Source organism: Prionailurus viverrinus, chromosome A1 (genome assembly GCF_022837055.1).
Source record: "Prionailurus viverrinus isolate Anna chromosome A1, UM_Priviv_1.0, whole genome shotgun sequence".
Lineage (NCBI taxonomy): Eukaryota > Metazoa > Chordata > Mammalia > Carnivora > Felidae > Prionailurus > Prionailurus viverrinus.
The window spans coordinates 173,158,546-173,175,423 of NC_062561.1; the positions used below are offsets into that span (position 1 = coordinate 173,158,546).

Below are 16,878 nucleotides of genomic sequence, written 5' to 3' on the forward strand. Positions count from 1 at the left end.
ATTTTAGATTTCTTATTTGATTATTTTTCAGCTCTTTTTAAAGCTCATTTCTATTATGCCAGTCACTAAATAGGCCTTTAGTAAGCTGTATGGGACAGACTGGGCTTATTTCCTTACTTGAAGGAATAAATGCGCTTCTCTGTTCCATCCAGGATAGAAATGCTTTGTCTTCTCACATATAGAAGCTGATTATATGCCATTTTTAGTAGAATTTTAAAAGAGTATCTTTCTCATTTTGTTGCTTAAAAATTCAAATACCAAAACAGGTAAAGTGCTTAATGATAATTGAAACTTGGCTGAGAAATTACCTTTGGGTCCTAAAATATATTATTATTTAGCAGGAATCTGAGGAAAGATACTTTGTCTGATTTTCCTTTAACACACTCCTTTTCCCCCTGATTCAAGCTGACTTTGAAGGGAAAGTTTAGTCATTCAGTTTCTTAATAATTGTTTATTCAGTCATGTGTGTTTGTGCCTTCCTCTGTTACAAATATAGAGTTGCAGTGAACACTTTTTTTTTAAGACTTGATATTTGTATATATTGCATTTATATCTGGAACTAGCAGTCAGCGAATATCTAGGAGCATCAACGTTTGTGATAAGGATTTTCTCTGTTCCCTGCATAAATTTGCTACTCCTACAGGCATTATGTAATATAATGTATATGCAATTATATTATGGGTTAAAATTTGAGGACTAAAACATGAACCTAATATTTTATTTAATTGCATTAGCAATATTTTAGCCACTTTAAAGCAATTGTTGTATAAAAACTTGTCTCTCTTTTATTTAGAACTTAATTTAGATAGCAGTAATTTCCCTGGAGTGAAACTACGCTCAAAAATGTCCCTCCGTTCTTATGGAAGCCGCGAAGGATCTGTATCTAGTCGTTCAGGAGAGTGCAGTCCTGTTCCTATGGGTTCGTTTCCAAAAAGAGGGTTTGTAAATGGAAGCAGAGAAAATACTGGTTATTTAGAAGAACTTGAGAAAGAAAGGTAACTTTTCTTCATTAAATAGTAAACTTGAATGTTCAGTTTTTTCCATTATTTTGTCATTTTGTAAATACAAGATAGGAATTTACGAAGCATGTATGGCAGATGATCACTAACACTTAAGAGAGCATTTGCATTTATTAATTCAAAAATAGTATGTTACTGATCATACTTATATTAAATCTAAAAATGTAAAGAGGCAAAATTAAATCTGAAAATGTAACAGAGGCAATTCCTGGGATTCTAAGTTTTGTACTTTGTTACTTAAAAGCTTCAAGTGCCCTGTATAGATGATCATAATAGTTACACCAAGTTAAAATATGTAACTGATTTTTAATTGAATTTCTTGGTACCTTTTGAAATAAATTCAATAACTCCAGAGCCAGTATAAGGTAACTTTCCATTAGGGATGGCCTATTACAAGTGGCCACAAATGAAACATTCCTTTATTTTTTTGTTTGTTTATTTATTTTGAGGGAGAGAGTGATTGCATGGGGGCACACAGGTTGGGGAGGGACAGAGAGAGGAGGGGAGGAGATTGGGGGGTGGGGGTGGAGAAAGAGAGAGAATTCCAAGCAGGACACAGAGCTCGAATGCAAGAACTCTGAGATCATGACCTGAGCCGAAATCAAGAGTTGGACCGTTAACCTCCTGAGCCACCCAGGCGCCCCTGAAACGCTTCTTAATTTATCGGTTTCAGTGTCTTAAAAAAACATTACTTGACATATATTATGAGTCTGGTTTCTCATAGCTAATGTGTTAACTTCTTCTCTTACTGAAGTTAAAATCATCTCACTACAAATACCAGACTATCTATCACCAAATACCAGAATATCTATCACCCACCAAGAACTTTTTCAAATGTTTTGTAAAAGGTTATGAATTCCTTAATGCATAAATATCTTATTTTTATATTCCTAAAAATTCTATTAAACTTGAAGAAATATTAAAATGTATAAACATTACATATTATCTCTGCCATCTCGATCATGTCATTAAATTTGGTATTGCTTTCTCCTGTAAAAGAGGAACATGGTTCTACCTTGCAGAGTTGTAAAAAGTGATTATTAGTGTAAAAATGTCCAGCATATCTAACTGAAAGGCAAAAGACCTTTTGCTGCTCTCTCTCTGGTTTTAGGTGTGTCCATCTGTAAAAATAGGTTAATCTTCTGGACCAGAAATAGTGTTAAGCTTTCTTTCATCTTGAGTTTACATGAGTCTCTGCTTCTTACCTCGAGCCAGGAATATTTCTGTCTGACCCTATAGGAAACACTGTTGTGAATAACAAGCATCTACCATCTTCCATCTCTGTCCCCTTTGAACTCTGTTAAGAAACAGAGGATTTGTGAGCATACCATCTTTCCTAGGAACTAATTTTGCATCACATAGATAAAGCCCTGAGTTTATTAGCAGAGAGAGAGAGAAGAGAGTGTGTGTGTAGTTCTGATTTATCTTGTGCCCTCTTGGTTCTCACTGTGTTGGAGGGAGGTAAAAATTGAGTCCTTGATTGTATGACAGAATCTTTATTTTGCTGTCACACTCATTTGCTAGTTCAGATAGGTCTAAGGTCAAACTCATTTTCCTTCTTCATTATCAATGTCATTGATGAGAAATTTAATACCAATCTGATTCTCATTCCTTTGTAGGTAGCCATTTTCCCCTCTTTTGAAGCTTTTAGAATGCCTCAGTATACATGTTTTCCTCATTCATTATGCTGGATAATCACTGTGCCCTTTTGATCCAGAAATATATTTCCTTCAACTTTTGAAAATTCTGTTACGTGATTTCTTTGATGACTTTCTCCTCTCTCTTTTTTATTCTTTCTTTCCCTCTCTTAAATCATAGATTCACTCTCTTTGTCTCTTTTTTTCTTGTTTTCTTTATTGCCCAAGATAAGTGCTAGAAAGTAGTCAAGCCAGGACTCAAACCCAGCTACACAGCTCTGTAATCTTTTTGAACCTCAGTTTTCCAATCTGAGGAGTGAGCCTAAGAATAACTACCTCAAAGGGTATTGTGAGGGTTAAACTAGATTTAAAAAATAATTGCTCTCTCTCTCTCAAAATAAATAAACTTTTGAGAAAAAGAAATTAAAAATAGGGCTTCTGGGTGGCTCAGTTGAGCATCTGACTCTTGCTTTCAGTTCAGGTCATGATCTTGTGGTTCATGAGTTCAAGCCCCATATCATGCTTTGTGTTGGCGGTGTGGAGCCTGCTTGGGATTCTCTTCCCCCACCCCATCTCTCTCTCTCTCTCTCTCTCTCTCTCTCTCTCACACACACACACACACACACACACACTAAATAAACTTAAAAAAAAGAAAAAATATTTAGAACTGTGTCTGGTCCTTAGAACATTCAATAAATGTAGGCTATCATCATGTTAGCTATTCACTCATTTAACAAATATTTATTAAATACCTAATATATACATGCCATGCTCTTTTAGATGACCCTAAGTTAGAAGACTAAGAAGGCACAAGATTTACTTTTTAAAGAAAATTGTTAATAATCACTAAGCTCAAACCTAAAGAGCTATCTGTCTCTGGGTCTAGACCTAGTTTTAGTTCTGAGCCTTAAACGGTGTTGTCAACCACTATCATTTAACCACTTGTTAACATTTTGGCTCAAGACATTGTGAGCTTGGCTTCCTCAGAGCATTTTATCACAGTTTGACCTTAACCTTAACAATAACAGCTTGTCCCTCCCCTCCACCGTCATCACTAACATTGGCCTATCAATTTAAGCACTTTTAACATCCAGCTGTTACTTAATGATGAGCCCATTTATTGGAGAGTAATCAGAGGAAGTAGCAGCATCACCATCTATCTCTCTCTCTTCATGACCTCTAAGTCCTGGTAGGTCCTGTGGGTACTCACCAGGAAACACTGAAAAAGAAAATCAGATCTCATCTTTATGCCAGCTTGTGAAAGGAGTTTAGGTTTTCTCCTGTGCTTTCTCCTGCTTCTGTCATCAGAAATGGGAGGGATGAGGTAGATTCTCATTAGTCTGCACCTCCCCCAACATTGCTACAATCGTAAGCAGGGGCTTACTGCCTTTCCATGGATTCCCTCACTACTAAGCTTGCCACATCAAAAATGAAGGCATATTTCTTATTTTTTAAATTGTTTCTCAGTAATGGAAAGGGGATTTTAGCAAGAATAGAACCTTTCACATTCACATGTATATATATTTTGCAAAACAATATAATCAAACGGAATTTTAAAGTAACAGTTTTAAAGTGGAGATCATCTCTGTAAATGAGCAAACCCCAGAAGCCATAATAGAAAATATCCACAAATTTGACTACAAAAAAAATTCAAAATTTGCTACATGGCAAAAGCATTATAAACAAAGTTTAAAGACCAGTGATAAACAGAGAAAATACATTTACAACCCATATAACTGACAAAGTACAATCATTCTTAATATGGATGAGGTCCTATAAATAAGTAAAAAAAAATTACAGGCAAGGAAATACAAATGGTTTTCAAATTGAATAATTGCTTATCCTGGGGTGACTGCGTGGCTCAGTCAGCTAAGCATCCAACTTTGCCTCAGGTCATGATCTTGGCGATTCACAAGTTCACTGCTCAGAGCCTAGAGCCTGCTTTGGACTTGTGTCTCCCTTTCTCTCTGCCCCTGTCTCTGTCTCTGTCTCTCTCTCTCAAAAATAAAAATAAAAACATTAAAAAAATAAAGAAAAAGTGCTTAACCTTACTAAGAGAAATCAAATTAAAACTGTAGTTGATATACCATTAAAAAAACTGGATATGCAAAAATAAAGATTGATAAAACATTATCAAGTGAAAGTGGTAGGAGTATAAGTTGGTATAACAATGTAATAAGAATGGTAAGTTAAAATTTTACATACCCTAGGAATTTATCTTAAACACATGCTTGCACATTTGTGAAATGGGGTTATATATAAGGATATTCAGTGCAGCATTGTTTATAATAGCAAAAATTTTGAAAGGCCCTGTGTTCCTTCTAAAACAAAACTAGTTACAGGGTATCCCATTATAGATTCATCAGTACTCTGCAGCTAGCAAAAAAGATGTAGGACCTTTTCATGTTCTGACATAGAATGATCTCCCAAGATAGATTTTTAAGTGAAAAAAAGGTTAATAGGATAATACATAGAATAACATGCTACTGTTCATGTTTAAAAATGTACATGTGGGGTGCCTGGGTGGCTCAGTTGGTTGAGCTTCTGACTTTGACTCAGCTTCTCATGGTCTGTGAGTTCGATTAAGCCCCGCGTCAGGCTCTGTGCTGACAGCTCAGAGCCTGGAACCTGCTTCAGATTCTGTGTCTCCCTCTCTCTGACCCTCCCCCGTTCATGCTGTGTCTCTCTCTGTCTCAAAACATAAAAATAAAACATTAAAAAAAATTTTAAATGTACATGTAAGTGTACACATAGATTCTTACATTTTTATAGAATATCTCTGGGAAGTATACACCAGGAAATGATAATAGAGGTCACTTTGGGAAAGAGCCACATGATAGGAAATCACAGACTTTTTGTACCTACTGAGTTTTATCCCAAATTAACACTCTTATTTTGCATTTATGTTTATAATGATCAGATATAGAGTATCTTGATATTGTTATTGAAGACATTGATTGGGTTGCCCAGGAATTACCTAACAAATTTTCAAATTCCAAACTAAGAAAAAGTTTCTCTGAGAATAAGTTGTTATTGTTGTACAGTAACAATATATTTCTTTTTTTGTTATTAAGTTTCTGCAACTAATTTTTTTTAATTCTAATACAGTTAACATATAGTGTTATGTTATTTTCAGGTGTACAATAGTGATTCAACAGTTCTGTACATTACTCAGTGCTCATCATGATAGGTGTACTCTTAAATCACCCTTCATGTATTTCACCCATTCCCCCCCCCACCTCCTCTCTGGTAATCATCAGTTTGTTCTCTCTAATTAAGAGTCTGTTTTTTGGTTTGCCTCTTTTTGCTTTGTTCATTTTTGTTCCATAAATTCCACATGAGTGAAATCATGTGGTATGTGTTTGTCTTTTTTGACTGACTTATTTCACTTAGCATTATACTCTCTAGATCTATCCATGTCATTGTGAATGGCAAGATTTCATTCTTTTTTATGGTTGAGTAATCCATAGTATGTATGTGTGTATATATATGTGTGTACACACACACACACACACACACACATCTCCATTCTTCTTTTTTTTTCAATATAAAGTTTATTATTAAATTGGTTTCCATACAACACCCAGTGCTCATCCCAAAAGGTGCCCTCCTCAATACCCATCACCCACCCTCCCCTCCCTCCCACCCCCCATCAACCCTCAGTTTGTTCTCAGTTTTTAACAGTCTCTTATGCTTTGGCTCTCTTCCCCTCTAACCTCTTTTTTTTTTTTTCCTTCCCCTCCCCCATGGGTTTCTGTTAAGTTTCTCAAGATCCACATAAGAGTGAAACCATATGGTATCTGTCTTTCTCTGTATGGCTTATTTCACTTAGCATCACACTCTCCAGTTCCATCCATGTTGCTACAAAGGGCCATATTTCATTCTTTCTCATTGCCACGTAGTACTCCATTGGTTTTTTTTTTTCTCTCTATTCTTCTTAATCTGTTCATTTATCGTTGGACACTTGAGTTGCTTCCATAATTTGGCTATTGTAAATAATACTACACTAAACACAGGGTGCATGTATCTTTTCAAATTAGTGTTTTCATATTCTTTGGGTAAATACCCAGTAGTGCAATTGCTGGATTGGAGGGTAGTTCTATTTTTAATTTTTTGAGGAACCTCCATACTGTTTTCCAGGGTGACTGCACCAGTTTACATTCCCACCAACAGTGCATGAGCATTCCTTTTCCTCACCAACACTTGTTGTTTCTTGTTTTTTATTTTAGCCATTTTGATAGGTTTGAGGTGATGTCTCATTGTAGTTTTGATTTGCATTTCTCTGATGATGAGTGATGTTGAGAATTGTTTCATGTGTCTGTTGGCCATCTGTATGTCTTCTTTGGAGAAATACACAGTGACAAAATATTTCTTGTTATTTTGGCTGCTGAGAAGCTGAAAGCCATGTCTGTCCAGTGCAGTGGCTTCCTATACTCTAGGTTTGTTTTTTTGTATAATTATTGGTTTTTTTCACTCCTCTATTATGCTTTTTATTCTTATATTCACTTTGAGTTTTGTTATATGTGTACTTTTTTCTGTAAACTATCATATTCTTAGACTATGCTAAATGTGAAGAAAGCCTTTGGTTGAAATGTGAACATTCTAGTTAGGATGTTTAACATCTTATTTAGGTGGAAAAGTAAAAAACTTTAATACTCAAATTTTAATGATTATAAAATTTTAAGTCCCACCTTCAAAAATCTAAAATCACTAAGTTTTCTGCTTCCTCATTAATAGTACTTTAGCTTAAATAGAGAACATTACAATTACAGCTGATAAGAATTACTGTTATGTATTCTGTTAGCATTTTGTAAACTTCCCCTTTTTTTGAAAAACAGATCATTACTTCTTGCTGATCTTGACAAAGAAGAAAAGGAAAAAGACTGGTATTATGCTCAACTTCAGAATCTCACTAAAAGAATAGATAGTCTTCCTTTAACTGAAAATGTAAGTAACTTAGCTTATTTTAGACTTTAGTAACTTGATCTTTTAAAAATACCTGTTACTCATTAAAAATTCAGGATAACTGCGTTTTTAGTTTTCTGTAAACTGTACTATGTTTTATCTAACTTTAAACTCAAATGTATAATAGTTAATGTATTTTTGTTTGTAAAGGTGATAAAACTTCATTATACTCAAGCAAATAATTTGTTTTCAGCCCCTAATTAAGAAAATCTATTAAGTTTGAATTTTAAAGGACTCAGGATTCAACTAGGTAACTGGTTTTTTATTCTGTCTGTTTAATTACCAAACGTACTCTGTAGAATTGTTTATTACCATCTATTTTTTTTTAACCATAGTACATGCCATATAGTTTTTGCAATTAAAGTGTCTTTGAAAAGAATTTGACTGCTATTCCAGTTATTATAAATGACAAAAGCTGTTGGCAAGGATCTTAGGACTTTTTACAAGTACTAAAATTTGGTTTGCAAATATAACTATGTGAAAAAAATTTAATCTTGTCAGATTTTCTTTCCCCACACAAGCTCTCCATGTCAACTAATTTATTCATGGGATGACACATGTAAGAGTATTTCAGAATGTTCTGGAATACATTAATCTTAAACAAAATTATATTTTACTGTTATCCATAAATACTTTTTACAGTTTAAAAAAAAAATAGGTTAATTAAAATTATATTGTCCTTGGGGCACCTGGATGGCTCAGAGGGTTAAGCCTTGGACTTCAGCTCAGGTCATGATCTCACAGTTCGTGAGTTCAAGCCCCGTGTTAGGCTCTGTGCTGACAGCTCAGAGCCTGGAGCCTGCTTTGGATTCTGTGTCTCCCTCTCTCTCTGCTCCTTCCCCACTCATTCTGACTATCTCTCTCTCTCTCTCAAAAATAAATAAACGTTAGAAAATATTTTTTAAAAATATATTGTTCTCTCTTAGCTTAGATTTTTCATTTTCTAATGACATTTTTGAGAGAATATAACAAATGAAAAAGCAAAAGTAGAAAGAAGGAACACAGGGTGCCTGGGTGTCTCAGTCAGTTAAGCCTCTGACTCCAGCTTAGGTCCTGATTTCATGGTTCATGAGTTTGAACCCCACATCAGGCTCTCTGCTGTCAGTACAGAGCCTGCTTTGGATCCTCTGTCCCCCTCTGTTTTTGCCCCTCCCCCACTCGCTCACTTTGTCAAAAATAAACATTTTTAAAAAAGGAAGAAGGAATGCTTTTTTCAAAACATGTACTTAGCCAGGTTTCCTCATGGGCATTGTCTGGCAGGAGCTGGAACCAGAAGCTTAAATGCACTGTCTCCTAGAACAATCATACAAGATTTTGAGAGGAAGAGAAAGGATCTCTTTTCCTGATAGTGTCCTTGACATCTTCTGGGGAGTTAAGGAGACTCAGATAGTGAAAGAACAGTTAATGGAAAGTTCTTGGATTCAGGGATTAGGAACTCAGGAAGGTTTGGTGGGATTTTTACTCTTAAATAAAAAATACCTAAGCATATTGCTCTCCATTCACTTTGGTAATTAGAACAAAAAAATTTAGAGTCCAGTTGTCTACATGTAATCAGGTTTAAGAAAGTGCTTAGATCTATGTGACAACTTAAGAGAATAACTGGTTAATATCTGAAACAGAGATGAGTTGTCAAATAAATTATTCCCATATTTATTAAATAACCATTTATTTATTGGCATATATAAGACACTATAGACCATTTGGCAACATTAGCAAATGTAAACTGCATGTATATCATAAATATTTTTTTTAATTTCACAGTTTTTGCATTTATATTGGGAAGCAAGTTAAGAACACATTCATTTGCAAATACCAAGATATTAGACATTGCTTTTAAAACATCAGATCTAAACCACATTATTGCAACATACTTTGTCATGTTTACCTTTTTATTTTTTGCAGGGCACTTTGGAAAGTGGAGGATAAGTAAGTGGAGTTAGAACTGGCTCATTGGGAATTAGAAATAACATACAGACTAATTCATCTGTGTTGCAACCCATAACTTGGGTATGCCTATAGAAATACATTCTCCGTAGAGTGTCATCCACATTATTGAAAGGGAAAAGGGTGAGAGTTCCCCTAACTTAACTCACAAAGTAGTTTGGAATCCTTGGACCTACAGAATGTCGTTCTGAGTCAGACACAGGTCTGACACAGCTCTTTGCTAGGCATATAGAGCATAAAAAAATCTATAGCTCTTCCTCATTTCCTTCATGGCCCATTATCATTTTATTTAATCATATTTTAGCTATTACCACTTGTTGTGTTTGTTTGTTTTTTTACATTCATTTACTTAGAGATTGAGAGAGAGAGAGAGCATGAGCAGGAGAGGGGCAGAGAGAGAATCCCAAGCAGGCTCTGAGCTGTCAGTGCATAGCCTGACATGGCGTTTGATCTCACAAACCGTGAGATCAGACGTGAGCCGAAATCAGGAGTCAGACATTTAACTGACTGAGCCACCCAGGCATGTGTTTATAAGTTTCATTACCTTGTCCTTTTCATCCTTTTGTATGTCTAGCAGTTATCTTAGTGCCCGGGATTTTAACTATAGGGTTAATTGATTTTTTAATGAATTAACACCCTCCTGTATGAAGAACTTCTTTTTGTTTATTTCAGCTTTGCTTTTTTGAATTACCAAAAAGTTTGTGTTGTCTTGCAATATGTGATTATCTATATTGTGTAAGAGCTTTTCCTTGTCCCATTTTCTTCATTTTGCAAATGGGGAGAGTTTCTTTGTTTAATCTACATGTTTATAACAATCCTTAAATTGAGATACAAACTTAAGGATGATGGATGGTTTCTTGATTTTTCTATGTTGTCCACATTAATATGCTAGTTTTTAGTAATTAAAGTAGTACCCCCTCAGTGCAGAGGATAATATGGGAACTGAAGATAGGTTTACCCTAACTAGACCAGTTATATATTTTAAATGAATCAGTACAATTTAAGTAAAGCCATTTGTGGCTACAGGGCAGTAAAAGTTTTAAACTCAGTATTTCACATCAGGGACCCAGACTGAGCCCAGCACCTATAATCAAATTTTAGGACTCCTGGAAGAACAAAATAATCTTGTTATATGTAGTAACTTACATATTTGGTATTCATTTTCTTTTTAGGCATTAATATGCTTTTTGTTTTTACTGATAAACTTATGAGATATTAGCATTTCAATTTAATTTGTGGTTTTAGTTTTCCTTACAAACAGATATGACCAGAAGACAATTGGAATATGAAGCAAGGCAAATCAGAGTTGCAATGGAAGAACAACTAGGTACTTGCCAGGATATGGAGAAAAGAGCACAGGTAACTTATTATTAAATTGTAAAACAGCACAGGCTAGAGGAGAGCTATTAAGAGTGTGATGAATTATAGCTCTGTTAACATTGATTAAATTTTATTATTAAAGATATTTATAAGTCTACCTTCACTTAGGCACTGTTTCAGAATAATAATTTATTATGGCTGCTGCGCATCATAACCAATGTTCACGTGATTCTGCCTCTACCGTATTTCATTTCCCTGATTCTGTTCTGCTGTGCCTTGGAATAGTAAGAGAGAAAAAGTGTTAGATGCTGGTCATCTGGTAGCTAATAGTTAACTTCACTTCTCCTTTGAGATTTTTGCTTCTTGTAATCTAAGTATGTGTAATGACATTCAGAATATTTCAGTGCTCTTTAAGTTGTACACAAAAAAGGGAAGACCTCCCTTAAAGAAAGTAGGAAGGAAATATAGAAAGAGGACACAGGGAGAGGTGAAATGAGTTGGATGGAGAACATTCCCATATTTCTACCTCAATTGATGTCAAGAAAAGAATATTAAATAGCTTTGCTATTTGTCAAGCATTTTCATACATTATTGAATTTAGCACTTTGTATTTACACAAGTGTATTACTCGCTAATGTTTTAAGCCCTGACAAGGCCTTACCGTTTGCCTTGTCTGTTTCAAAGCAAGTATGGGCATTAAGAAAGAAAAACAAAAAAAGGAAAACTTTTATAACAAACTGGGAGGAAAACATTATTTTAAAGATTTTATTTAAGGGAATAGTCAATAAAAGGGAGGGCCTACATTTGTATGTATGGTATAAATACATTTTTTATTCCAAGAAGTAAATCACTAATACAAGACATTTTACATCCCCAAACTGTAGTTTTTATCTTTTACATGGTAGTTTCCTAAACACAATGTATATTTGCTTTATGCTAAAGTATGGTGGTAGACTAAGGACATACTTAAGCCCCAGTACCATGATATATTTTGTAGTCCATACCTGTTATTTTCACAATGAGGCTAGAGGCTCAACCAATATATCTATATTACTTATGTTATGATACATGCATATAATAACTTTTGTTAATTTCCTCTCACTACCTCCCCCATCTGTTCAAATTAACATCTTATATGCCAAAAGTAAACTTTAAGGGGCTCCTGGGTGGCTCAGTCAGTTAAGTGTCCGACTTCGACTCAGGTCATGATCTCACGGTTTGTGAGTTCGAGCCCTACATCAGGCTCAGTGCTGACAGCCCAGAGCCTGGAGCTTGCTTCTGATTCTGTGTCTCCCTATCTCTATTCCTCCCCTGTTCATGCTCTGCCTCTCTCTCTCTCTCTCAAAAACAAATAAACATTTAAAAAAAAAATTTTTTTTTTAAAGTAAAACTTTGGGGCACCTGGGTGGCACAGTCGGTTAAGCGTCCGACTTCAGCCAGGTCACGATCTCGCGGTCCGTGAGTTCGAGCCCCGCATCAGGCTCTGGGCTGATGGCTCAGAGCCTGGAGCCTGTTTCCGATACTGTGTCTCCCTCTCTCTCTGCCCCTCGCCCGTTCATGCTCTGTCTCTCTCTGTCCCAAAAATAAATAAACGTTGAAAAAATAAATAAATAAAAATAAATAAATAAAAAGTAAAACTTTAAAAATAAGCCTTTCAGTAGAAAATATATATGAATATCTTTCTAATATTGGGGTAAAAAAGGATTTCTTAAGCAAGATGTAGAATACTATTTGTGAAAGAAAAAACTGATACATTTCATTGTATTAAAATTCAGAATTTATCGGGTACCTTAAAAATACATAAATTTTGGGTTTGCAGTTACATGGATGAAACTAGAGGGTATTATGCTAAATGAAATTAGTCAGAGAAAGACAAATATCATATCACTTAACTCATGTGGAATTTAAGATACAAAACAGATGAACATAGGGGAAGGGAAGCAAAAATAATACAAAACAAGGAGGGGGACAAAACATAAGAGACTCTTAAATACAGAGAACAGCTGAGGGTTGCTTGAAGGATTGTGGGTGGGGGGATGGGCTAAATTGCTAAGGGGCATTAAGGAAGACACTTGTTGGGATGAGCACTGGGTATTCTACATAGGGGATGAATCACTGGAATCTACTCCTAAAATCATCATTGCACAGTATGCTAACTAACTTGGATGTAAATTAAAAAATAAATAAGATATAAAAATACATAAATTTGGGGGGAAATGGTAAATAGCTCAGTAAATATATAGGTACAGCTAGCAACTTATTTGGGAGAAGAGAAATTAAATTAGATCCCTAATTCAAACCTTGTATACGAAAAATTACAAATGGGAGTGCCTGGGTGGCTCATTCGGTTAAGCAACTGACTTCGGCTGAGGTCATGACATCACGGCTCATGGGTTTAAGCCCCATGTCGGACTCTGTGCTGACAGCTCGGGAGTCTGGAGCCTGCTTTGGATTCTGTCCTCTCTCTCTGTCCCTTCCCTGCTTATGCTCGCTCTCTCTCTCTCTCTCTCTCTCTCTGTCTCTCTCAAAAATAAATAAAATTTAAAAAAAAGAAAAAGAAAAATTACAAATGGATTGAATATCTTAGTGTGAAAAATAAACCTAAAACTAATGGAAGAAAATACAGGACAACAAATGTAATTTTTCATAAAATTTCAAAATATTTTGCAGAAGATAAACTAAGGGAAAATATTTTTAACACATAAAGGGGAAAAAAGTCACTATCCCTATAATGCAAGAATTCCTACAAACTAAGAAAAAAAAAGACATCTTTTTTTTTTTAATGGGTAGAGGATATAATCATTTTATTGAAAAGAAAATGCAAGTGATTAGTAAAAACATACAAATGACTGGTAAGCAGTTTAGGGAAATTCAAAATAAAATCCATTCTTGCTCATGACTGTGAGATTGTCAGTGTCCAACTATCTCTGTTAACAGTTTGGTTATTTATTTTGCTTTTTATTTGTTTACTACATATTTGGGCAGCTAATGGTGCCTACCACCTACTGGTGGTGGTCCCTACTCTCCTATACACATGTACACAAAGGCTGGGGAAATGTACATCAAGTTGTTAATGGAGCTAACTTCTAGGGACTGGGGATTGGTAGGCTGAAAGTTCCTCACACTTCCATTTTACCATAATTTTTTGTAATTGTGTGGATAATATAGTTTGTATGTTTCCTGGTTGATGGCCATTTAGGTTGTAATTTTTCACTGTTTAAACAGCTCTGATAAACATACTTATTCATATCTTGTAAGAGTTGTGCAAGAGTTTCTCTTAGTTAACAGTCAGCAAACTTTTTCTTAAAGGGTCATAAAAAAAATATCTCATTCTTTGTGGGCCATATGATCTTTGTCACAGCTTCTCAACTCTGCTTTTGTAGCAACCATAGATGTTAGTATGTAAGCAAATAGGCATGGCTGTGCTTCAGTAAAACTTAATTCACAAAAACAGATGGCTAACAGGCCCTAATTTGTTGACTTCAGCTCTGTAGTATATATACCTAAAAGCAGCATTGCCGGCCATAACATATGAGTGTTTTGAACTAGTGTTTGCCAAATTGCACTCAAAATGATTTTATCGATTTACATTTCTACTAGTAGAGGTCTCTGTGAGTCACGCTTTATAATAGTAAGTGGGCAATGAAACATCAGCTTGTTATTTAATTTATATTTTCTTGAATACTACTGAAGTTGAATATCTTTTCATATATTTATTAGACTGTGGATTTTCTTTCTGTTACTTGTTCATCTTTTTCCCATTTTCCATTATGTTAAATGTCTTACTCTTAAATATTTGAGAGATGTATTAATATCCTCTTGATACCAATCTATTACAGATAATATACACCACATCTCCTCCCTGCAAAATCCATTACCTGTTTTAGATTTGTGATAACAAAACTTAATTTTTGTTATAGAGCTAATTAATTATATATTGCCATATTTGTGCTTTCTGTGAATTATTTGTACATCTTTTCCTATCCTGGAGTCATAAAGTTACTTTCATATTATTTCTAATAGTTCTAATGTTTTATTTTTGCAATTAGGTCTTTAATTCATCTCCAAAATATAATCATGTATGTTTTAGAGGTAGGGATCTAATTTTACATAAATACAAGTATATATGATTTTATATTTATGTGTGTAATTATTCAATATATAACTTACATATTAAATAATATGTTGGTTTTTATTAATACTATATGGTCAGTTATATATAACATATATGCAGATACATATACATACATGCATATTTATGTTTTTAACAAAATTACCTATTTATTTGATATTCCACTGTTCCCCATTGATTGCTAATGAATTCCATCTCTGGCATGTGGTAAGTTTGTATTTGCTGGATATTTCTAGATTCTGTTCCACTGATCTATTTTAATTTCTCTGTGCCTGCACTCATACCACATTTGTTTTATAAATCTTGGTACCTGGTAGAGTGAGTTGTCCTATTTTTGTAAAAATGTAGTTATATTCTATCTTACTACTCTTCCATCTGAAATTTCGTATCAGCTTGCTGTCTAATTCAAAGAAAAAATGCTTAGTGCATTTTTTGTTATAGTCACATTGAATTTATGAATTAATTTGAGGAGAATTCATATCTTTACAATACAAAGATTGGTTCTTGGTTAAAAGGATGGACTCTGGAGCCAGACCTCCTGGGTTCTAATCCCAGACCTGCTACCTACCTGCACTGATTTTGGGTAAATTCTCTGCCTCGGTTTTCTCATTGATAAAGTATAATGCAAAACTGAAATGTGAGAATTAACTGAGTTAATACATGTAAGAGCACTTAAAGTCTGGCACATGCTAAACACTGAGCAGTATGTATTAGGTGTTATTAATTTTATATCTCCATTCATTTAGGTGTTATTCTTGTTATAAAGTTTTGTAGTGTTCTCTATAAAAATTTTATACATTTTAAAAATTTATTCCTAGATATTACGTAGTTTTTGTTACTGTTATGAATGGAATTTAATTATCCAGCAACCTTCTTGAACTCTTTCATTAAATTGTCTCAGTAGTTTAAGACTTTCTTACATTTTTCTTGCATTTTCCATATGAACTGTCACATTGTTTGCAAAATAATGATAATTTTGTGTGTCCTTTTCAGTTTTTTTCTCTTTATATTGCATAAGAACTCTAATACGTCTTTGAATAAGAAGCAGTGATACTGTGTACTCAAAAGTTTTTGATAGTTACCCTTTCTCAAGTTAAGGAATTTACCTGCTATTACTCATTTGTTGAGAATTATCCTGAATCTGTTTTGAACTCTATTACTGTTATGATTTTTTAAAATCAGTTTTTCGAAAGTCATACTAACTACCTACCCTTGAATTGTTAAGTACTTGTTAGTAAGCATAATTTCATAAATATTCGAGGCTATCATACAAAAAAAGAAAGAACTACTACTGGCTTCTTCCATTTTCATTTTCAGAAACAGAAACACAGGGGTTGTATTACTAGAAATCCTCTACTTCTTGGGGCACCTGGGTGGCTCAGTTAAACATCTGATGCTTGATCTCAGCTCAGGTCATGATCTCACAGTTTGTGAGTTTGAACCCCCTGTTGGGCTCTGCACTGATAACACAGAGCCTGCTTGGAATTATCTCGCTCTCCCTCTCTCATTCTGCCCGTCCTCTGTTCCTGCTCTCTCTTTCTCCCTCAAAATAAATAAAATAAGAAAGAAAAGGAAGGAAGGAAGGAAGGAAGGAAGGAAGGAAGGAATCTTTTATCTCGGTGGATATCAAGACATAGACTGACTTCAAGATTTACTGACATATTGACAATACAGAAATCAAGAGAGATATTAGTTACAGTCTCCTATCATCTTCTAAATATTAAAATTTTTAATTTAAGATTTTACTGGTGGATCCCCCACCCCTGGGCTTTGCATCTATGGAGCTCCTCAGGCAGCTTCACTCTGGGCACTGCCCCCCAACTCTGTGCTTTAGGAGATCTGCCCTCTCCAATACTGTCTT

At 34.7% G+C, this 16,878-nt stretch overlaps 1 protein-coding gene across 11 annotated transcripts in view; it reads left to right on the forward strand.

The window, feature by feature from the left end:
* APC (APC regulator of WNT signaling pathway) overlaps positions 1-16,878 on the forward strand; it is a 175,165-nt gene that overhangs the window by 109,419 nt on the left and 48,868 nt on the right. For all 11 annotated transcript variants that reach the window (XM_047823921.1, XM_047823707.1, XM_047824052.1 and 8 more), the window contains 3 exons: positions 794-995; positions 7,495-7,603; positions 10,811-10,924. In XM_047823921.1, coding sequence (XP_047679877.1) covers positions 794-995; positions 7,495-7,603; positions 10,811-10,924 — 425 coding nt within the window. The remainder of the gene's footprint in view (positions 1-793; positions 996-7,494; positions 7,604-10,810; positions 10,925-16,878) is intronic.